Genomic DNA, 23,828 nt, shown 5'->3' on the forward strand with positions numbered 1-23,828 from the left:
TAATTGCTAGGATATTTGTTGATGCAGTTTACTACTTTCTTCAGAGAAAAAGAAAAGGACAAATCTTCACATTATTTGTTGAGCCATGCCAGGCATCTACCTTTCACATGAGAAAAAGAGAGAGAGAGAGAGATTGTCAAGTACAAGGTGGAATTGTGCTCTTTCTGCAGGCTAGCTAGCCCAGCATCATCCATCATGGATGAAGATGATCCACGTCGACATTCAGTCAAGCAAGCATGCATCTTTTCCTTCTTTTGTTTGCTTCATCTAGTCCTGTTGGCTTCTCAGTCAGTAATTCACTTGCATCTTGGGTGTAGTTTGTTTAACTTGTCTGTCCAAGATAATTAGAGAAAAAAAGATGACATAGTTTAAATAACTTGTCTGCTCCACGATAATTAGGAAAAAATGCAGACATTTTTTGCAGCATGACAAGTGGACAGTGCACACTCCCTCTTTGAAGAGGAAAAATGGTGATAAAACACGCACCAAAGATTTAATTATGGTCGCAGGTTTTCAAACAAATGCATAGCAATCAACCTTTTCAGTTACTTATAATCAATGTTGTAGATGGTGCTCAAATTGTAGATCTTCAAATGTGATTGCTCCAAGATAAAATGTCAAAACCTAGCAACTTGCACATGTTCTCTTTCAACCAACAAAAAGCAATCAAATTGGATCCATTAAAAAGACAAACACAGTGTGCAAGTTGTTCAATTTGTATTTAGAAAACAAGAAAGAAAAGCAAAATACATAATTTATGCCTGCACCATCTGTCCATGACATCATGTGCCTACAGCGAGAGCGACCGCTCATGGTATAGGATTCCTTATCCAAAGATCATCCAATTGACCAGATATTAAAGAAATGCAAACATATCTTTTCATGGAATGGTAGCATCTAGAGGGTTTTGACATCCAAAATTTGGACCAATCAAATACAACAAAGTTTAATTATTCTGTAGAAGTTCACATCAAAACCTCCGTTGCCACTTGTCAACTAAACAACATGGAATATTCAAAGTGTGGATACAAACAATAACTGGATTTTCACACCTTTTTTGTTGGAGTTTTACATAGAATGTATGCTCTTTAGAAAATGAACTCCTATGCTGCCAAGTGTGCTTGCTGATTGTTGGATTACTGATTAGTGGCTCCGAATCTCCAACAAAAAAAAAAGAAAGATAATCAGGTTTTCAGGATGGGAGATGTCACAAGATCATGGTTGGTTCCAAAATTCATTGGGCAATCAGTGGCCAGAATACCTTCTCACTTGGCTTGCCTTCACAGTGCAGCTTCCAGAGTAACTACAACAACAAACTGGATCAAAGTGATCTACTTCCCTACATCTGGATGAAGATAGTTGAGATGCTACTACCTGTGAGATGCCGTTTTACTGGTTTCAGAGACTTGGCAAGGTTGGGTAACCTTTTACAGGCCCAACTAGTGACAAAGCTTCGTGTAATGCTTCCAGGAGATAATCTGAATGGTCCTCAATGCGTGCATGGCCAAACTGTGCCGGTATTTTGCGTAGAACTCTTCCAACAATCTGCAACTTAGCAAAATAAACAACGAGAAAAGAATATGGCATAAAAGACTATTCTAGACATGGGTTTCAGTTAGAATTCTATCTGATGGAAGACTCAATTCACAAATAGGACAATACAGATCAACATGCATAAATTCATTTCATCAAATCATGGAAGTAAACTAGTTGCTGAGTATTGGTGCGTCCGCTGACAATATCTATGCTTTAGGCCCTGTTCTTTTCGGCGGATGGCCTGGGCTTATTAGCTTTTTTATGCTAGCAGGAATTCTCTGAATCCTTTAGTATTATTCATTTCTTGCTCTAAAAAACTGTATATGCCATGTCAAGATCAAACCTTGCGAGCATAGCCACCATAAGCTATCCCTCCAATAAAAGCATGCTGACAATTGATCATTCCAGAGGTTGCAGCCCCTGAGTTTCAGAAAAATTAATAAAGAGGTACATCAATTTCCAGGAGAGAGACATTGTTTTTCAATCGAACCTTTTTGTGGCAAATAATTCACTAACAACTATACTTCAAGGGATCACACAAGAAGTATTGACAAAATTGCATTTTAAAGCAATTAGCCTATTCCATTTTGATCTATCAAGCTACCTGTACTATTAATTACTTCTGAATTTTTTAATCTATTCAACTATCGATATCCAATTAAATCTTTGTGTCACTGATACTAATGGACTGCTGACATGCTAATTTTCTTTAATTCTATTGCAACCTAAACATCCTGCATCACTAGTTATAAATAATCGTTGGCATCTTACATTATCTAAAGAAATCTTACATGGTGAAAATTTGCTGATATGTTACAGATTTGTTAGAAGTGACAAAGAACATGCTTAGACAAACTTCGGTGGTTCATGGATTAAATTAAACATATTGTCAGTATATAGAAGTATACAGCATAGGTTTGATTGCCCAAAATTCAATAGTTCAAGGGCTTAAAGTGCAGTTCTCCCAAAAGTATTATTTCAGCTCAGAGTTGAACAAGACAAGGATTAAAGTAAGCGAATTACCAGGAAAAGTTGTAGATTGGAAAAGACCAGCTTTCTTAAGGCAATCTACAGTGTGTGGGTTGGTTCCACCAGCCAATTGATAGAAGCCTTCAAACCATACTAGTAGAAAATACTTAGCAAATGTGGACAAAGCCATAACCGTATTTCTTAAAAATATTTGATTTTGTTTACCAGGAGGCCTGTTTGATATTGAAGACAAATGAACAGCAAAGGATACCGTTTCCCTTGTTGCACCTCGACCAATGTCACCACTCATGGGTCTGCCATCTAACTGCTTGCATAAATAAAGTAACTTAAATAATCCCAGATTATGAGCATGGGTAAGAACAGAGGACCATTAGCAGGATACATGGCAAGCATGATAAGGTTCCTATGACATTAGGGCCAGAAAAGTAATGATAGAATTCACAGAAAAACAGAATTCTGCTACTGATCCTCTATGCTTATAGAACTCGAATTATTAAACATACAGCCATGAATAATATAATCACATACAAACAAAATTAGGAAGTGCACATGGCAAATTTGTTTTCTTGATAGCAAACCTGCCAAAGATTATAGCCCTGAAGATTGGACTGCATTGTTCTGTATATTGCATTCATGAAGTTAACTGTTGAATCACCAACATTAGGCAGGCTGATCTGAAAGGTGTGACTTTTTAGTCAATTATGATGATAACTGTAATATATTATCTAGAATAGAAATGAAGTACAAACTTACTGCAATCAGCTTCACATTATTGATGGACTCGCCCAAGCTGCTCCAGAGGGTATTGAACATATCAGTTTCCCTATAGTAGCAAAAAATATCAGATCAAATGGTCTAAGCAATACTGAAAAGGAAAATGTACTTGGTATAAAACTCAAACAAAAAGGGACATACTTTCCAGTGGTATGTATCTCTATTGCGTCAACATCACTCCTTTTCAACAGTTCAGCAGTCATAGTAGGATCTCGCACATACGGCATAGCTCCTGAAATGGTTTCAAGCAACGCTTGTAGCCTCTATAAGATACACAAAGGTGTGGAAGTATCAGATTACACTTAAAAACATGGTGATGTTACATTTGCATGTAAAGAACACTCTTTGGGAAAACAGCTCATGCAATATATTGTGATGATGACATAAAGGAAAAAGTCAACAGACAAAGGCAGCACTTGGTGCTCACTTATTCTGTCATAAGGGCAAACTGACAAGCACCGGCCACAGCCATAGCACCGTTCTGTAATCACACCACCCTACACAAGGCAGTGGATGTCAGGTCATAACTAACAAGTTAATTCATGAAGAGAGTAAACACTAGCTGAATAAAGTAAACAAACCAATTGATACCTCAAGTTTAGCACATGAAGGATCAGAACGAGCGTGCTTTGCCTCAATTATAACACTCTGTAGTGATATTGCATCAGCAGGACAGACTTTCTCACATGGCTTTGGGCAATCTGGTGGGCAATCCTCAGGATCAAATTCTAGAGAACATGAGATAAAAGTTCAAGCCATCAGAAACAATCAAAGAAGAAGAAGAAGAAGAAGAAGAAAATAAGAAAGCCACAAACATGTGCAGGTCTTGCTAGTGAAAGCAGAACAGCAAGTAAGTTTCATAACAATATACCAAGTAAGTGGCGTTAAATAATCTCTTAAACTAAACTAAAAATATAAAGTACAGTTATTCACTTTTTTCTAAAGAGCGCATCATTTACCAGCTTTACGGAAATGAAGATCTCTGCAGTCGTCATTAACACTAACCATCACCCATGGCCTGTGAACTGTGGGTACAATTGAGGCCGCTAAATCAATACCTTCATTCACTGCAGCCACAACTGATGCGTCTGCTGCACAATCAATGCAATCCACTGCATACACAAAATCAATCCATGATTTTTAAGTGTAGCCCGTCCTATATGAATGGAATCACTGTAAGATGTAGACAGAAGAACATACATCTACTTTACCAAGTTGACATAAAATTTTTGCAAAGCACCCATTTCCCTCTATTATATCAAAATCAACCTCCATTTTCAGGTCATTAACATGTGAATTCCTTGCTGAAGCATTAATTATTTTTAGTTCTGTAAAAGCCATTTTAAATCTCCGTGCATCACATAAGGGGTTGAACTTTTGTGGTCTTCCTATGTTAATGATTTTGTGGAGCATTTCTGTACTTGCACTCATTCTATTCTATACTCCACAAGTTGTAACTTCAGTACAACGATCTTGCCTCCTTTTCACAATAAAGGGGCAAAAAAAGAATAAATGTCCAATTGAATATGCACAAACAAAAACGTGTCTTTATTCAGCTGCATTTCCATTAATTCCATACAAGTAACTCCAAGCTCAGTTCTTGACTGATAAAATAAATCTGCATTGGCTATTTGGGCTGTTATGACTTATGATTTCAGTCTGAATTGCTACATACATACTTCCCAGGAATCTTTTCAGTTAAACCCACAAACATACCTCCAGCAAGCGTGTACACAAGAGACAGATTCCTGACATCTGCAGCATCCTACACAAGAATAAGAAGAAAGAAATCACATCCCAAGCATTTCATAAATTTTCATTTACACCGTCACCATTGCTACTTTCATTGCTTATTAATTTCAAAACCGATGTCCCTGAGAGATGAAGGATAGGTACCAACAACATAAAAAATCGTTCTTGAATTCACAAGAACAAAATTCCCTCCTCCTCCTCCTTCTCATTCCCCATCATCAACTCCACACGCACCGCTCGCCCGCTAGCAGGGAAGTGTCTGCCTACCTCGAAGCTGGCGCCGCAGATGAGCTTGACCCAGTCCCCGCGCCGGAGGGCCGCGACCTGCGGCGGGTGGTCGCCGGCGGCGAGGCGGCCGCGGCGAGCAGACGCACCGACGGAGCGCGAGACCGCTGCTCGCACGGCGGAGTGGGAGGCGAGCAGAGGCCTCGACGGCGGCGGCGGCGGCGACGCGGCGGCGGCCATGGCTTCCCGGTGGCCGCGGCTGCAGTGAGCGGCGGAAATATCTTGGGAGGCCAAAAGAGACACTTGCTGGCGCTTCCAGATCCGTCGATCTTGGAACCGACGGTCCGATCTGATCGTAGTTAATGGGCGGGAAAAGGGCCTATCTGCAATGATTCTGATTCAATAAGGGGTTAATTTGCAAAAAAAAATTATAATAGGAGGCTTAGCAATCATAAACACTAAACAGGGACCGATTTGTAAAATCTAGAATGATGTAAATGATAGGATCATTTGCAAAAAGCACCATAGCATAAGCAGCTCAATCTGTGTTCTTATGTAGATAAAAGATGGAATTGTTCTTATGTAGATAAAAGATGAAATATTGGCGATGTTCGAAGGTGATGGTTACATAAGTCAATTAACCACATATAAAACGATAAACGTAATTAATATATAATTAATTAAGTACTATCTCCGTTTTATGATGTAAGATGTTTGACTTTTTTTTGGTCGCAACGTTTGAGTATTCGTCTTATTCAAAAATTTAGTATAAATATAAAAAATAACAAGTCGTACTTAAAGTTCTTTTGATAATAAAGTAAGTCACAAGCAAAATAATATTTTCATAATTTTTTAAATAACACAGATGGTTAAACATTGAAAAAAAAGTTAAACATCTTACATTATGAAACGGAGGAAATATTACTTATTAAAATTTTTAAAAATGGAGTTATTTGATTTTTCAATTTCTATATAAAATATTTTAGCACGAAATATATCATTTAGTAGTTTGAAAAACGTGCTAACGTCTAATGGAAAACGAGGATTAGTTCAGCCGAACATGCTGAAATGAACACAATCATTATCTTGACAACTATTTAGAAAGGTGAGATGATTATCTCGTATATAGAATTTTTTTATACAAAACACACCGTTTAGAAGTTTAGAAAACGTGCGGGCAAAAGCTGAGAAAAAACCGAGAATAATCGATGTAGAAGAACACAACACAAATGCTCAATCAACAAAAAAAAAATATCCAATTCATATTGGGAATAAAAACTTCTAATGTACAATATCATGTGTCAAAAGTTTATATATGTATAAAGTTTATTAAATAGATTCTTTGCGATATGTTAAATATAAGTTGGCTTCGGCTATGTTCGCATGCCTAAGATCTATACGGACACTTATTTTGTAGCCTTCTTTTAAATCGCTAAGAATACGTATATAAAAGAGCTATTCATAAATTATTTCTAATTTGTAAATATATTGTTTAGCTTTTTTTCATAAAAAAATAATCACCCCGATATATAATACTAACTGACATCTCATTGACCTTTGTTCTAAGGCAGAGTTAGATGGGTTATGACTTAATCCCATGTACGGTTCAATTAGTTTAATCATATGCTTAAATAATTTAACTAACCAACCTGCTGGCTGTTGCTCAACTGCCGCCACATATGGATGCATCAACATAATTAACTATTTTCACTCAACAAAAGATCATGATTAATTAATTAATTAATTAACTAGTGATCATCCGTTGTATGCATAATCTTCTCCATGGAATCTTCCTAGAAGCTGCATATACATGGCCAGCACTGATCAATCTTGCTCCGGAAATCGCGCTGCCAATGGATCGACGGCCGGCTGGGCGACACGTGTCCGTCGGATAGATATGCAGTAGAGAGAATATATGTCATTGGGGAAGAGGTGATGAGAACATGGCAAAATCAAGCCCCAAATCATGGAGATTATTTTACATGTGCAAATGCAAAGCAATATTTGGAAATCAATCCATATTGCCCTGATTGCATGTCACATTGGTGCCTATCATGATCAGTTCCCCACAGGGGAACATGGTGGCACACAATGTGAGTGCAAATCTATATTAATTATAATTAACATCTCCAAACCCTCAACTAACAATATATTAATTAAGATACATTTATACCATCAACTAACTATATACAGCATACATGTATATGTATCATCTTAAAAATACATCTGCACATGATGCAGGAGAGGAGAGGAGACTTTTCTCTCTCTATATATATGCTAGCTGCACTTTGCTGAGGTGGCAGATAGTGGTGGGCCCCATGACACATAACACATGCATGCATGCAAGGGGCTATAGGTAGCTTGGGAATCATACATGCACTTGTGTAGTAGAGATTAGAGGGTGGTGATGAATGTGCTTAGCCAGGGTGTTGTGATGAGGAGGCAAATCAAAAGGGAGATAAGCTTAGCTAGCTAGTGTGCATGTTCATCCATGGTTTGCTAGTTGTTTGGTTGGTGGTGTATGAGAGAGTGTTAAAGGTGTGTGTTGTTGATTAATTGTGTTAAGGTGTATCATGCGGTGGCATGTGGCCTTGAGTTAGGAGAACATGCCCTCATGGCCTCATCCTCAAGCAAAGCCCCCTCTCCCATGCATGCATATATGCATGCATCCTCTCTCTCGAACCCACACACTGATTAACATAACATTTTGTATCATGTAAAGCATTATCCACACAGCCATGTTTCATGCAATTAAGCCTGATCACATCAATAATTAATTCCTATCTTTTTATTCATGCCACCTAATTTCCCCACATACACCCCAGCCTTCCAACCTAGCTCCAGCCTTTTATGCCCTCCCAACCTTCCTATCTATATAACCAACCCTCACCCCTCTCTCTAACATACTTACCCACTTTCATCATCATCCTCTTCTTCTTCATCGTCGTCGTCATCGACATCGTATATACCGCCATTATCACTAGCTATATAGCTAGACTACCCACCATGGTTGCACGCACCACCGGTTGCTGCGACGAGACGGTGGCGATGACGATGATGGCGAAGGCCACGGCGCCGGCGCTCGCCGTGGCTCCCAGAACTACAGCAGCGCCGGCGCCGCCAGGGAGGAATAATAGCAAGGAGAGGAGGAGGATCAGGCGGTGTGTGGAGGTGAGGAGGAAGATGGAGGCGCTGAGGAGCCTCGTGCCGGGCGCCGGCGGCGAGGTCGCGGCGGAGGACGGCGGCGGGCGGCTCGACGCCGGCGAGCTCCTGTTCCGCGCCGCCGACTACATCGCGCGGCTGCAGGTGCAGGTGAAGGTGATGCAGCTCATGGTCGACGTGCTGGAGCACGCAAAAGATTAATTAATATATAATTAGTTGTTCTGGATTAATTAGGGCTTAATTAATTATCAGAGAGAGAGATACGCAAGAGCATGTTGCACTGTATACGTGTACGGATTTTTAAAATTTGTTTGGTTTTGTTATTTTTCCCTTTCTCTTTGTTTTGTATTTTTGACACGTATAAAATAGGGGGCCGGGTGGGTTTTATACGGGATCCGATTTATTCATTCATTGTGTATGTGTACATGTATGTACGTGCTGTCTACGTGTATATGCGCTATGGTGGTACACATGTATACATTAGTTTTATATGTATACAAACAAGTAGATATATATAAGTTTCCTATTTGATTGATGGTACAGGGCATTATTTTCAGTTTCTTGTGTATATCATCGGTATCATGTTTAGAATTTTTCTCATTTGAAGATTGTGCCAACATATCTTGTGAGAGCGAGTTATTTATATTAAAAAAATTATCTATAAATACGAGCATCATATTTAGAATTTTTAGACGAGCGAACACAAAGTTAAAAAAAAGCTTCCCTCGAAACTTTGATTATACTGCCAAAGTATCTGTGCTTTACAATGGTACATCAAATACTTCATAGATTCTTTGAGAGGGATAAACTTGTATTCTAAAAACGAATAAAATATTAATAATATGTAGAAAGACTATTTTTTAACAGATTCACTGCCATCACCATTGTTTTCTTTTAAAGTAGTATAGAAAACGTACTCAAAATTTCTTTAGTCATTCCCGGTAAATAAAGAAAATTGTCTATGAATTATGTTTAAGAAAATATTGTACTGTCAATAACCTACAGAAATTACATTTTAATTATAAAATTTAACAAAAAAATGTGGATATAGTACTTTTAGAGTGTGAATTGATACGGGGAAGCACCAACATGTGGTAGTAGAGTTCTTGTGCATGGGCTTTAAGTAAGATTAGGAATGTAACATTGTTGTTAGTTTCTTTGAGCGTGTGTTTGGGGATGTTGCTTCGAAAACTATGATTTCTTTCCAAGAGAGGGTGGGGTTTCGTACCTCCCTTGTGACAGCCTTGGCTACATGGGTGTCGATCGTGGAAGGTTTGAAGTCCATGTAGACGGTGGAGAGGAGATTCAGATGCAGAAGTTAGGGTTTCAGGGTGCTAGAGTAGAGGAAGGTGAGCAAAGAGCTTGGTTTGCGAATAAGGAAAGGCGCTGTGACAATCTCAATAGTTGGGTTTTAAGATCCACTCTCATGGTTCACATTATAGGAAAAGTGGTGTTGTATTTCTAGCAAGAAATATGCTAGTATTAGCAAACAGGCATTGAACGACCGATACTGCTGGTGGGGGTAGAGCTATAGTAGATTAGTCACGTAGAAACCTTTGATAAAGCTGATGGTTAAATTATTTATGTAACAAAAATAACACTAAAAGCTACATAAATTTAGTGAATTTGGACAACGGTGAATTAATTTTGTAGCGCCACCCCTGACTACTAGAATTAATTAGTTGGCCCCCTTTTATTAGAAGAGAAAATAGCATATATATAGCATCCAATTAGTGATATTTCAACTCGTACATTCTTTTGCTCGGATGAATACACTCCCAGATATTGCAGTTGCAGCTTGCCATGATGTCCCATGTTTGCTAGATGAATATATACTAGCTGAATGCCCATGCTTTTTCATGGATAAGAAAATATATTAGTATTGCCTAAAATAAATAAAAATATATTTTTCATTAAATGTATTATAAATCTTTTTTTAGGGATATTCACCTTATATCTGACGTATCTATTTAGATTTGATCATTTCTTAATATTAATAAGTTCAATAGAACATAAATGGGGTAGATGGGGCGACAGATTTACTGTCGCCACCCTAGATTCCATCAAGTTTTTCGACCATGGTTTGACATCCATGGGCCTCTCGATTCACTTGTCAGACGGTCCAGCCACGTTTTGATAGTGTTTAAAGTATTAACACATGGTTTCCCTTAATCACAACCAAGTCAATGGTCCTTTGGTAGCGTACTTCAACCCAGACACCACGGTCAGATCCCACCGCACCCTTCCTTTCACTATAAAAAGTCATCGTTTAAGATGTTTTGGTTTTATTTACATACATGTCATAAGAAAATCAGATGTTTCGGTTTTAATTTTAAACGCGGGTCATAAGAAAATCAGAAAATCCTCTTCTAATAACGATGGGACGGCCTTATAGTCTAAAAACCACATGTGAGAATCGATTTTCATATGCAGTCCCTTGAGAGAAGTGACCGTGGCAATGTGGTAATTTTTACATGCAGTTCTCTTAATTAAGAAAACGCTTAAAAGTCGATCGTTAGAAATTAAAATTTACCTTTACAATTTTGGACACTCTTAAAATGGATTTAGACAGTGCCATATCAAATCCATCCGATTAAAAACTTCCAACGAGATTCGGTATTGATGCCATCTTGTACCCCAAAAGACCTCAGCAGCCCATCCATCTCATTCTCGTCTACCTGTCGGAAGCTGCTCACCATGGAGGAAGGCATTGATCAGCACAAGCCCTTCAGCAGGCTTGTTGAGGGGCACCAGGTGACCTGCTCCTCTGACTATCACCATTGTCATGCCATGGTACTCCACAAACCTCCCTGCAACCTGCAATTTTGCAGTGTGAGTTTTCTCTGCATGTTTCAGCATGGATTCTCTGATAAGTGAATTCACATGATGAACAGTTCTGATGATGGCTGCAGACCTGCTTGTCAAGGTACCAAGATTGCCAGTCGGTCTTGATCGGTAGGCCCAGTGATTCAACGCAGTACCGAGATCCGATAACCGGGACCCTACCATCAGCATCACCACTGCTTTGATAAAGACAGGTAAATTAGGTCCGTCTTCTGCTAATAGTAGAAATTTTGATCTATTTTTATTGGACGACTGAGGTTAAATTATACTATCAATAATATTATATGTAGTAGAAATTTAAAGGGCTAATATTGTCTTTTTTATTATGATATTTATTGCCAAAAACAAAACAAAATTACAAAATGCTACTAATCAATTAATTAACAAAGTATAAAAATATTACTTTTAATCAATGACTGTGATTAGTTCTAGTGATAGTATAATATTACCAGTAGAATGCACGGGAGAGGGACATGATAAATTATAGGTTACTGTTGCATATTTTGGATCATAGATGCATGTTATCAATGTACGTGAACAGTAATTGTAGGCTTTCAGAGCAGCTGTACAAGAACTGTGCTATGGAGTATTTGAGGTAAGATCAGAGGTGAATGAAAAAAGGAAAATGACTTATTTGACAGAACTAAAATTAAGATGAGGCAAACCTGTAGAGCCAAACTCTTAGCCCTGCTTTGATGAGCTTGGAGTATATTGGTAGGATGGAAAGTACTGAGAAATTGTAGGAGTTGAGGATTTGGTCACTGCAAAAGAAATGGATGATCTTCATGTCAGGCTAAAAGAGTGAATGACTAATACATTGACATATAAGACAGAAATTGTTTTGGCCAATTCACCTGCAGACTTGCCACTTCCCTGGAAGCAATCCACTGACATTTGCATGGAATGCTTCTTGCACATCATGCTTATTGAAGTAGTCCTCAGCATAGGATGAACAGCATGGATCGTAGCCTGAAAACATCCTTATCCTCCTCTTAAACTGTTCCTGTCAAAAAAAAAAAACACACACACACACACACAAAAGATAAAAAAAGCTTTTATTGATCTCAGATGATTATATCAAGGTGATACAATCACTAGAACACTACTTCCAGCCTCAGCATAACTAAAATACACAGCCAAAAAAACTAGACACATACTTTACCATTTATTATAAAATAGAGCAAAACCCAGATAAAATGAAATCCTCAATCTAGACTGCCACCCATATTTACCTAGTCAAAAAACAGAAATACATGAATTTTAGAAGAGGCTCCAGAATGAAACAATTTATACTTTTTTCTGCAACTAGGCCATTTTTACCTGGTCATTTGCGAAGAATTCACGATCGCCTGAAGATGCTGATGTATTATTTAGAAGGCACTTTGGGGCATAAATGTTGTATATGTCGATCTCATGGTACTGACTGAAGATGATGTTCATTGCAGCATTGCAATCGTCAGTCCAGTTAGAGTTCTTGAAGTTACAAGTCTTTTTGATGCGTTCATAAACTTGATCCGACACGACTGCGTGGCTCCAGGCATATTCAGCCAATCCTTTTGAATCATAGTAATCATTGGTGAGAGGGTTGCCTACCTGTAAGCAGATTAATTATTCTAACTGTTATGCTGATAAAGGACATGATCACATGAATACATTTTCGTCGTTCTGTAAAAAGTCTTAGACATGATCACATGAATACATTTTACAGAACATAAACTTCTTTTTTCTAAAAGTATTACCCCCATTTCAAAATATAAAACTTTATAGCATTGCCTAGGTTCATATGGATGCTAATGAATCTAAGCATATTTATGAAAAAAAACATACATTGAGTAATAGATGAATCTAAGCATAGTCTAAACGTCCTACTATATGAGATGGAGGGATTCAATTGAAATTACTCACAATGAACCCCTTGAGGTTGATGTATGAGTTGGCCCTTTTGTCCTTGTTCCTCTGATAGACAAGGTCAGCAAGTTGGGGCACATAGTGACCTGTAGAACAGGGCATTGCACAGGAAAAGTTCAGATATCATCTTCAGACGAAAAGTTTTGCAGAGCATCTTCTGGTCCACAGCATGTGGATTGTGAAAGAAGCCCAATGTTACCCGTGAACCTACCACTGATGCTTTGATCATTCTTTTAGGGCCATATGTTCATAGATCTAATGGACCATTACAAGTACAAAAACTCAAATTACCTTGTTTGGTTTCAAGCAAAGAAAATATATCAGTTTGGATCACTGAATGGCTTCTGTATCATTTCTGTTCACAATACATAAATTCAAGTAACTAGTCATTCTTCCTTTGTTTAAGCAGACCACCTTTTACTTTTAACTTCTGAATTCTGAACAATTAGATAATTGAGCACACTGTGCTTCAGGAATATTTGAGAAGTCTGAAATTAAACACTTAGATTATTTTAGAGACATGCTTCCTGATCTGACAATTGCACCATTTAAAGTATGACCTTTTGTTTGCTTCTAAATTCTAAGGGGATTGATTGCTGAACTATGAGTTGTCATGACCACAACCTAGGTGGAGAAGCTAAGCTGTCAGCTAGTTCTAGAAAGTCAGTGATGATTTTTCTTCAGTGGAAGTTCTGATTTCAGATAAGATGGTGACATTATCCAATTCGATATCATGTCCTGGAGTCATGTTAGTTTCACAGGCATACAATCCTTGAGCTATTGTGAAAGCAAACGATAAGAGAATATTGTTGAAAAGCTGGGCTGATGCCTTCCATTTTGACTAGATAATTGGAATCTGGGAAAGAACACATGCAGACATATCCACATGAAAACAACAGAGAAAATGTCTCAAATCAGCGTTTCTTGCAGCAGTTAGGAAATTGTTTAGTTTCTTGATCAAAATATAGAATTTAAATGTTAGACCCGAAAAAATGTCAGAAAAAATTTACTGGTTTCCTGTGGGAAATGAATTACCTGCATAGCTCTCCCCTGAGATGTAGAACTCATTGTCCTTGTACTGAGGAAATCTCTTGAACCAATTCACCAGGAAACTATACGCATCCTCAGCTACAAGAAGGACTCGACATTATATTCTCTAAATCATAAATTACATAGCAACATAAATTCAGATAACCTGAAGATAGCCAACAAACAAGAGTGTTATTTGACAATCAATTTACCTACAAAATCATCGTTAAGGTTGGTAAGGTCAGAGGATGTGTTGGTGTAGGAGAAGCCAACCCCAACAGGAGATTCCAAGAACAGGAGGTGAGCCTCTATAGCATATAAAAAGGTCTTTAGGGTTGTGTGTCAGACAAATGTCAGTAATGTTCAGCATGAAAAAAGAAGAAGAACATAATTTAGGAATTGGGAGAATGCAAGAACATCACCTTTGTTCCAGCCATACTGGTTGAACTCTAGTGCTGCTCCTTGTCCCGCGACTCTGAGAGGCCCTAGCTCTGATGCAGCTCCATAGCCAATGGAAGAGCAGCCAGGTCCTAACAAAACAGCAATAGCGAAAAAAAGAAGGCCTTTTATTAAGAAAAAACCACTTTTTTAACTGGCAAATGGAAGAAGCAAGAACATAAATGATGTATGCAACAATCATTTATTTATTTATTTTGTACTAAGATCAGTTTAAGAAAAACAGTAAGCAGAAGTTCAGAGCATCCAGTGATCACAAACAACCTGAAACATCATCTCAAAACTCCACAAAGAAAGTAACCTAGAAAAGATGATAGAATGAATCAGACACTACCAGCTCACTAACTCTTTCATGAAATATGAAAGAAAAATGAACTTTTCATATTTCAAAAAAAAATCAAACTGGAGTTTTTTTTAGGAAAACAAATTGGAGTTTTAACTAGAGTAATTAACAGAGCTTGTACGGCAATTAACCAGGAGTAATTAACATATTTTAAACTGATCAAGAGAGCTTTCACTGCAGTTAAACAAAAAGGCAGCAGCAGAGCAGAAGAGGCGACCTCCATTGAGCCAGAGGAGGAGCGGCTTCTTCTTCTTCTCCGACGACGACGGCGGCGTCGCCTGCGCCTCAAAGAACCAGTAGAAGAGCGCCCTGCCGTGCTGCTCGTCCACTCCCACGTAGCCGGCGAACTGCGACACGCCGGGGCTCGCCGGCTGCCCCGGGAGGCGCGGCACCCTGTCATCCTCCTGCTCCTCCCTGCTGCTGCCGCCGCTCGCCATTGACGAGCAGCAGCTGCAGCACAGGAGGAGGAGGAGAAGGCAAACGGTATCGAGCCGCCTTGTTGCAGCCGCCGCCGCCATTGATCCCAGTGAGCTTGAGCTAGAGCTAGCCCATGTACATGCCTGTGAATGAAATGGAGGCGCTACGGTGTGTGCAGCAGCGGTGGCATCGCCATGGATGGATGGATGGATGGAAATGGAGGGAGGAGGAAGAAGATGGATCGGTTCTTGGTGAATTATTGCGAGTTGGAGCTTTTCGTTTGGGCTGGTCTTTGGAGTTCTTGGAGGGTGGTGTGCTCCATGGTGAAAATTAAAGATAGTTAATTTTGTGAGATTGACAGCATGAGAACGATGGAAAACGAAACTGATTGACATTAGCGGCAGTTCGTTTCGCTTCTCTAATAATTCCACTTAGGAGTTACCCCTCTCTCTCTCTCTCGATCGAAATATAATATACTTACTTCAGTTTTTTTAACGTTTTGACGCCGTTAGCTTTTGGATTACACTTCATTCATTTCATTAGAAAAAGTTAATTATTATTTATTTTTCGTAATTTATTTCATCGGAAAAGGAACTTTAAGCAAGGAATATATTTTTTCTATATTTGCATAAAAATTTTAAATAAGATAAATAATAGAAAATTATCTAAAAGTCAACGATGTCAAACGGAATTGGTTTTTTTTACGGTCTATAAGATGGTACTATATTTTTTGTACTATCAGTTTTAGTACCAGCCAATATTTATTGTACCATATTTTGTGTTAATAATTTAGACTTTATTACCATCCAATATTACTCCGGTGTCTCTACTTAAGTACCATCAAATCATTATTGCTGAATGTGGACCACCTTATATTATTAATGCCAATGTGCACAAAATGTTAGAAAAAAAACTCATATTATGAAGCTTTCAGTGTCAGGGTCATGTATACTCTTAAATAGGGGCATTTATTTTTTTGACACTCTTACGAATGTTTATAACAGATTTGCTACTAGACTTATATGTTATAGACTTATAAATACTCACATATTATAGGTAGCGAGTGACAAATTTGTTTTAACCATTTGTACTAGTGTAAAAAGTTAAATTTTCCTTAAATATGGTTATGTGCATCTCTATAGTTGGTGTGGAAACCAGATGCTATACTTCCTTTATAAAAACAATATTGTACCTATAACTTGCGCCATGCTAACATTACATTGTAATTGCAAAATTTATGGAATATGGATATTTAGTTTTAAGCAGGTGATGGTGAATTAACATGAGAAAGAAACAATATAAAAATGAGATTTCAATGAAACAACAAATGCCATAAAAGAGAATATTTTTTTGGGGCTAGAAAGAAAAGGGAAGACGGGTGAGTGACTAGATGGCTGGACTTTGCTCCTTTCGATTTTAGTGAGCTTTACTACTCGGCCCACGTAGGCCCAAAAAGAAAGTGTTTTATTAGCTGGACTTCTTTTTATTTGGATCGTACTGGGCTTGTTAGATGGCCCAAGTAACATGCAGCCATGAATGGCCCGTGTCTAGTACCAAGATTAAGGTGTAGAAATTGCAGAATCAAAAGGAATAAGTTTATTTTAGGTCTCTTAACTTGACAACGAGTTTGATTTGTCCCTAAACCACAACATAGATACAACATGTCCCTTAACTGTCAAAATCGGTGCAAAATAAGTCCTAAGGCGGTTTGGACGACGATTTCGACTGATGTGGCGCCTATGTTGCTGGTTTAATTCGATCCTCATCCTACATGACAGTGATATGACATTGAAAGTAAAATATAAAAATTAAAAAAATATGTGTCCTCTACGGTGATATCCTCCACCAGATCGACTTTCCTAGTATCCGACGAATTCGTGTGGACAGAGAAGAGAGGGGATGAGGTGGGGCCATTGACATGTGAGTCTCACTATTCTTAAATTTTATTATTAGATTGTCATGTGGACCCACATATTTTGTTTTTATTTTTTAATTATTATATTTTTTCATGTGCCAAATTGATGCCACGTCAGGACAAGTACCGAGTCAAACTAGCCATGTAGGTGACACGTCATCCGAAACTACCGTTCAAATCGTCTTAGGACTTATTTTGTACCGGTTTTGATAGTCAAGGGATCTGTTATATCTGATTTTCAGTTAGCTAGAGAACGAAAATCGGATTCGCTGATAAAATAAAGAACCTCATATGCACTTTTTCTGAATCAAAATTAACAGCATTTTAATGCCAATATTTGCGTGCCTTCTCGAAATTCAGTGTTGTGATACCCAGTTGTGTGACAAATAAGATAATGCCACCTGTGTTGATCGAAGAATGTTTATATTATTCAAATATTTGCGACTAACCCTAGCTAGAAATGAGACATGAATCTTGCTGCAAATAATGAGGGATGAGATTATCCGAGACTCGAGTACTACGGAGTGATAAAAATTTCTAGCTTCGTCACTGGACTTAGCATCAATAAAAACAATACAAAGATAAGGAGTAATGCGATAAAATTATATATGTTTGCGACGACATATGCGAAGACCACCTAAGCACAAATAGATAAGATTAAGAACATCTTTCATTCTAATTGATTTAGTTTATTTTCTTGTTGGCATAATTAATCTGTAGTGTGATGACGCTGCTCACGTTCTCTCATCAGCTAGCGTTGTCTTGCTTTATGAAAAAACATAAAAGGAAAATACAAAGAGATGCTGCCTATGTAAGATAATAATTAAGAGTATTTTCTTTATGGTATCCATGTTCCAGTACGTCTAAAAGGCGACAACCACGTATGCAGCATTTCTATACCAAATCTCTAAGTTTGTTCTACGTAACCTTTTTTTTTTAAAAAAAAAGAAGCATCCTCTGTAGTATAAAATTGTGCATGACTCATATTCTTTGATTTGGTCTTTGTTCACACTTTTTCACAAACAAATTAATTAAGATATGGAAAAAAAATAAAGAAATGGGATTAATTCTGCAAAATGAGGTAGCCACCATGCATGCATGTAACCATATAGCTTTGGGCGTCTCCACACCAGCGCTCCATGCTAATTATAAGTAAAATTTTAAGCAGCTTAGGCCATATTCAATGGTAGAGGCTACTGCGGGCTCTATCTCAAACCACGTCAGCAATAAAAGTCTATTTTATAATGATCATGTGTGGTTTCTTCATTAATGCAATAAAATATTTTTTTATTACGCTAGTTTTTTTTTGTACACCCTCGTGCAAGAAAGTTTCCTTTAATAAATGCTCTTTCTCTTTCCTCCACGCCACCAAATTTGTTTATGTGTGAATGAAAGAGTCAGCTAATAAGCACATTTCTACGTGCCCTTACGTATCTCGTCCGCTTCAATTAGACCATTTTTAAATATAAGTACTCCTTTTGTTGAAGGATGTTCGAACTTTTTCTAGGAGAATGACAATTCCATGGGTTACATACTTTGGTGCGCCTGGTACGAGCCTCGTGGAGAAGCAATGGCTACTAAAAAAATTAATATTGATATGTAAAATAATATAATCAAGTAATACTTAAATTAGTTTAATGATAAAATAAGTCATAATAAAAATAAATAATACTTACAAGGTTTTTTATTAATAGGACGAATGGCTAAACTCAAATATTATGTTCAAAAATCAACAACATTATTTTCTTTAGCTTCATTGAATGATTGTACACACCCCTAATGTGTTTACAGTATTTCTTTAGTTTCATAGGAACAATTTGATTATGGCACCTAGTGTAGAGGGCGTCCGGAAGGTAGAGAGACATTGTTCATGTGAGGTAAACAGTAAATCAATGCTATAAACATTGCTTAAATACTATAGCGCTAAATCTCAGGCTATTTGTTTTGATCCAACGGTTACAGGATATATCGAATTCCATACAGTAGCATGGTGCTACCGCAGTGGATCCCATTCCGTGTAGAGGCTTTTTTCATTATCTTAAAAGCAGTTTTTAGTACACAAATTTAACTATTCTTTTCGCTTAAGGTTTTTTTTACCATTCTTGAGAAGTACCTTGATGTACCATAAATTTTAGTATAAAATTCTGGTAACTTAAGGTACATTATACCTCAGGGTACTAAATTTTTACAATGAAAAATATGGTATATCAAGATACTTTTTCGAAGATGGTAAAAAAACTCTTACGCTTATGCTTATACTTATAAGTTAAAATTTAAATTCAGAGTTTATTCTAGAGTTTCTTTTATCATAGTTTAATTTTTCAGTCTTTACTTTTAAATCACTAAGAACACATGTATAAAAGTTTTACCCTAAATTATTTTTTAATTGTTAATAAGTCGTTTCACCTGTGCTTAATTTGAGCATGCTGATAGAGGGAAAGATTGTTAGGTCCATTGTTAGTTAGTATTGAATCAACAACAAGACTAAGGCTGCGTTTAGTTCCAAAAAAATTTAGAAGACAGTCACATCGACGCGTACGGTCACACACATTTGAAGTATTAAACGTAATCTAATTATAAAATAAATTTTAGATTTCGCCTGGAAACCGCGAGACGAATCTTTTGAGTCTAATTAATACGTCATTAAATGATGGTTATTATAGTACTTATGGCTAATCATATACTTATTAGACTCAATAGGTTCGTCTCACGAGTTCCCCCATAACTACGTAATTAGTTTTAGTGTTCATGTATATTTAATGCTTTCATTTAGATGTCTAAAGATTCAGTGTGATGTTTTTTGAAAAAGTTTTTGGAACTAAACCAGGCACGCTTCCTGAATTGCTAAACGGTGTAATTTTTTCCAAAAATTTTCTACAGGAAAGTTATTTTAAATAATCATATTAATCTATTTTATATTTTTTTAATAATTAATTAATCATATACTAATCTATTACTATGCTTCCGTGCCAAGTAGCACCGGATAAGTTAAATTACCGGCTCTCACCCGAACACGGCAAATGAACACGGCCCAAGTATCACGTGCATGTGCATGCGCATATAATTGTTAATCGTGCGTGACTTGATTTGACTGAAAGTCGTGGTCTCTGCCCTAATTAAGGGGCACGCAAGGTCAAGAACCTAGCTAGTTGGCTACATATTCCTAGCTTGCATCCCAATTATCGACACAATGTTCAACCAGATTTACCCATTAGGTATAGTAAGCTTAATTTGTGCACCTTCTGTACATGACCTTAAAATATACTTAAATGAAACATTATATTAGATTAATGAATACTACCAGGTAGACCAAATTAATTACTTTGTCATGCCAAGTCAAAACATCAATATTTAACACCACACCCACCCACCCAAAAAAAGTCAAATTTATTTGACATCAGAAGAACTAAGGTTAGTTTTGTCGATTTCAAATAGTTTTTACTAGATGGAGTATATTATGTCATATTAATACTATAAATTGTACCATATTATTATAGTATATTATGATATATGCTCCTTTGAAACTCTTATGTAAACTAGCATATTGCCTTTGTATTGCAAAAGTATTTTATTTAAAAAATATCAATAGCATGTTATTAAAGTAGAACTAATAAATTAAAATAGTTTGATATATAGATTTTAGTTATCTTTTCTTTCAGAAAATATGAAGAAGTCGGTGATGGGGTAGGTGGCAGATTTACCACCGTCCACTACCAGCGCTACTTATTTTTATAGAGGAGTATAGATTATTGAAGATAATGCATTGCAAAAGGGGTGGTGTGTTTTAGGCAAAATAGTTTGATGGCCCATGGTTTTAGACAAAGGCCTACAATCATTAATATTGCACATGAAAGCTAATAAGGTTTCATGTACCAGCTGCCCAAAAGTTGCAACCAAAATCAAGAAGCCACATGGCAGCAGCTAGTTGTGTAGGCACTACTTTTCTGGAGACATGAGACAAAAAGAGAAGAAAGAAAGCTAGAGAAGCTAAAGGTTAGCATTTCACATATCTCTCTTGTTGTCTACAAAAGTTGGTGCCTTCTCATGTAAATTATCCACTCTAAAGTCTAAATGAGTCTCTGCATTCGTGCAGAAAGAAAAGGTATCAGAATAAAAATGTTCATGCTAGATGCAAATGCATGCACTTTGACACAAATTTGGTCCAGGGATTAATCAAAGATAAATTAATTTATCATTGCTCTGTACTTGCATGTATCTTTCAAAAGTTAACAAACCAAACATAAATAAATTATCACTATATTATTCTATACCTGTATATACGTATGTTTCAACAGAATGTATAATGTAGCTAGGTTTTGGTCCCGGTCAGAATCACCCAAATTAATCAATTAATCATTGCAACGGCGCCGAACTAAACTGCGTCTTGTCTGCCATTTAAGTAATAATCAATCATATCAGCAAAAAAAAAAGTACACTGTTGGGCTCATTTTTAATATTTGACATGTTATTGTTTATGGAGATCAGATCACGAGCTGATGATGATGTACTTCAAAACATTGCATCTAGCACCCATCAGTCAGTTGGTCAGTCCAGTTGAGATTTGGGGATAAGACTAGTAATTAATTTATGATATCTGAAAGTTTGAGCTACATGTTTTTTATTTCTAGAAAGGAAAAATGTTTGTCAATAGGTTTCATTAGGTCAGGATTTCCTGCACCATAGACATTCATATTTATCTATTTATATATAGACTGTTTTTTAACTTTTTATATTATGTTATATATATATATATTATTATATTTTTTAAACATAAGCATATTCTAGGTTGTTTTGGCAAAGACTCTGTTAGTCAAACTATGTATTTTGAATTGCTTGGATGTCTCTCCCAAGCACCTAAAACGGGCTGAAAATGGTTGGATTTCCATATATTAGAATCAATGGTCATAATTGTATGTATTATATATAAAATTTAAGTCTTAAAAATATTTATATTTTAGAACGACGAAAGATATTTATTTATGTGTTTATACCCTATACAATTAATTTCATTTTAATATGTAATCTAGCTACCCACGACCTCGTCGAACTAGCCGGCCGGATTCATGCACAATCATGGCACACTACACCACACACTAAGCATGCATTATTGATGGTCATCTATGGATGACACACACTTTCATGAACAAAATAGTTCATACCATGGCCCTAGTGATGTGTTTTAGATTATATAATAATTAATTACTCATCATATGTTAGTTACTACTGTTTTGGAATCTATGTATACATTGTGATGACTAAGAGAAATTAAACTAATCATCACTATATATACTATATGTTCATTACTTTAGCTATAGCTAACACGCATAGAATATATATATGCCATATTCTAGATACCTAGCAGTTGGGTCATCTCTACAACGAAAAGATGCTTAATTAGGGGCAACTTTTTGTCTGATTAATTAACTAATTTTACCCTTGTGTTTATTAGTTTGATGCTAGGTTAATGCCGACCAAAACACTATTTGCAAATTGCCAACCGATTATGTTTTTGTGTTAAATTAGCAGTGAGTGTGTGTGAGTTTGAGTCATCCACGTGTGCATGCATGCATGCACGGGCGGCAAACGGCCGTGCCGTTGAGTCATCCACGTGAAGAGGGAACAATTTCTTGTGATTTTTTTATTTTTTATTTTTTGCTAGGCTAAAAGGGGAGTATGTTGGAGCTAATTTGGAGAAGAAACAGCCGAACTTCTTAACTTCTGCTCATGCAATGTGTATTTTAGTATTTATGTGTTTTAATTTTGTTAATTAAGAGATGATATTGTGGGTAGGGGTATGGAAGATTTTTTTTTTTTGCTAAACACAGTTTTGTGCTAGAGTGGACGCTTATAACGTGCACATACTCACTCCTATATACGTACATACACATCATGTCTTGAGTTCCTTTAAATTCTAGGTCGGGATATCTCGAGACTGATGAAGTCACAACGGACATCTTGTTATCAGTGGATACATAACCTATCACTAAAAAATAATTAGCTATAAATACGAGCATCAATGTTAAATTTATCATTTGAATTTTTGCGGACAGATTTCACCACAAGAAACCTAACCAGTTGAACTAAATCCACCTTGCTCATATGGAAGAAATTTTTGTTTCCCTTTTTTTCCTCTTTTGGGATGCTTCTTTTATTCTGATTTGCGCAGCCGAAAACTTCTAATAAGTGATTATAACTTTGTGCATCTCTAAGTGTAATGATCATGGCTGAAATATTATTATTCCATTATCTAGCTAGCTAATTGAGAAAACTAGAACTCTCAAATAAATTATTCTCTCCCTTGCATGCATCTATGATTTTAAGACACGGCATATACAGTTCAACAAAATCAGTTGAGTAAACATATAATCTACTTGGAGAAGACTCATAGAACACACACACACACACATACAGCATGTCACACTTGGTGACTTGGTTGAACAGAATTATTAGAAATGGCATGCGTGTAGACTAAGTTTG

The 23,828-nt window shown here is 36.9% G+C and overlaps 2 protein-coding genes across 5 annotated transcripts; both read right to left on the reverse strand.

Annotated features, from left to right (window-relative positions):
• Positions 1 to 5,556, reverse strand: LOC102719676. 3 transcript variants are annotated; one of them, XM_040524201.1, is made up of 15 exons: positions 5,320 to 5,556; positions 5,017 to 5,065; positions 4,260 to 4,412; positions 3,892 to 4,028; positions 3,728 to 3,797; positions 3,442 to 3,532; positions 3,280 to 3,349; positions 3,105 to 3,200; positions 2,731 to 2,830; positions 2,560 to 2,658; positions 1,880 to 1,956; positions 1,375 to 1,545; positions 1,262 to 1,303; positions 1,053 to 1,158; positions 1 to 331 (listed from the first exon to the last, which is right to left on the reverse strand). In XM_040524201.1, the coding sequence occupies exons 1-12, from the start codon at positions 5,515 to 5,517 to the stop codon at positions 1,399 to 1,401; spliced, it is 1,287 nt and encodes a 428-aa protein (XP_040380135.1). In that variant the 5' UTR covers positions 5,518 to 5,556; the 3' UTR covers positions 1 to 331; positions 1,053 to 1,158; positions 1,262 to 1,303; positions 1,375 to 1,398. The 3 variants fall into 3 exon arrangements, with proteins under 3 accessions (XP_040380135.1, XP_040380133.1, XP_040380136.1); XM_040524199.1 differs by lacking the exon at positions 1 to 331 and having other exon boundaries at positions 876 to 1,158; XM_040524202.1 differs by lacking the exon at positions 1 to 331 and having other exon boundaries at positions 876 to 1,158; positions 2,560 to 2,646; positions 5,320 to 5,553.
• Positions 5,557 to 10,831: 5,275 nt separating this feature from the next.
• On the reverse strand, positions 10,832 to 15,781 carry LOC102719959 (serine carboxypeptidase-like 26). 2 transcript variants are annotated; one of them, XM_040524663.1, is made up of 10 exons: positions 15,237 to 15,781; positions 14,643 to 14,750; positions 14,433 to 14,528; positions 14,227 to 14,319; positions 13,189 to 13,277; positions 12,604 to 12,876; positions 12,138 to 12,280; positions 11,949 to 12,044; positions 11,354 to 11,459; positions 10,832 to 11,256 (listed from the first exon to the last, which is right to left on the reverse strand). In XM_040524663.1, the coding sequence occupies exons 1-10, from the start codon at positions 15,535 to 15,537 to the stop codon at positions 11,104 to 11,106; spliced, it is 1,458 nt and encodes a 485-aa protein (XP_040380597.1). In that variant the 5' UTR covers positions 15,538 to 15,781; the 3' UTR covers positions 10,832 to 11,103. The 2 variants fall into 2 exon arrangements, with proteins under 2 accessions (XP_040380597.1, XP_040380596.1); XM_040524662.1 differs by having other exon boundaries at positions 12,138 to 12,286; positions 15,237 to 15,779.
• Positions 15,782 to 23,828: the final 8,047 nt, after the last annotated feature.

The sequence above is a fragment of the Oryza brachyantha genome, chromosome 5 (assembly GCF_000231095.2).
Source record: "Oryza brachyantha chromosome 5, ObraRS2, whole genome shotgun sequence".
NCBI lineage: Eukaryota > Viridiplantae > Streptophyta > Magnoliopsida > Poales > Poaceae > Oryza > Oryza brachyantha.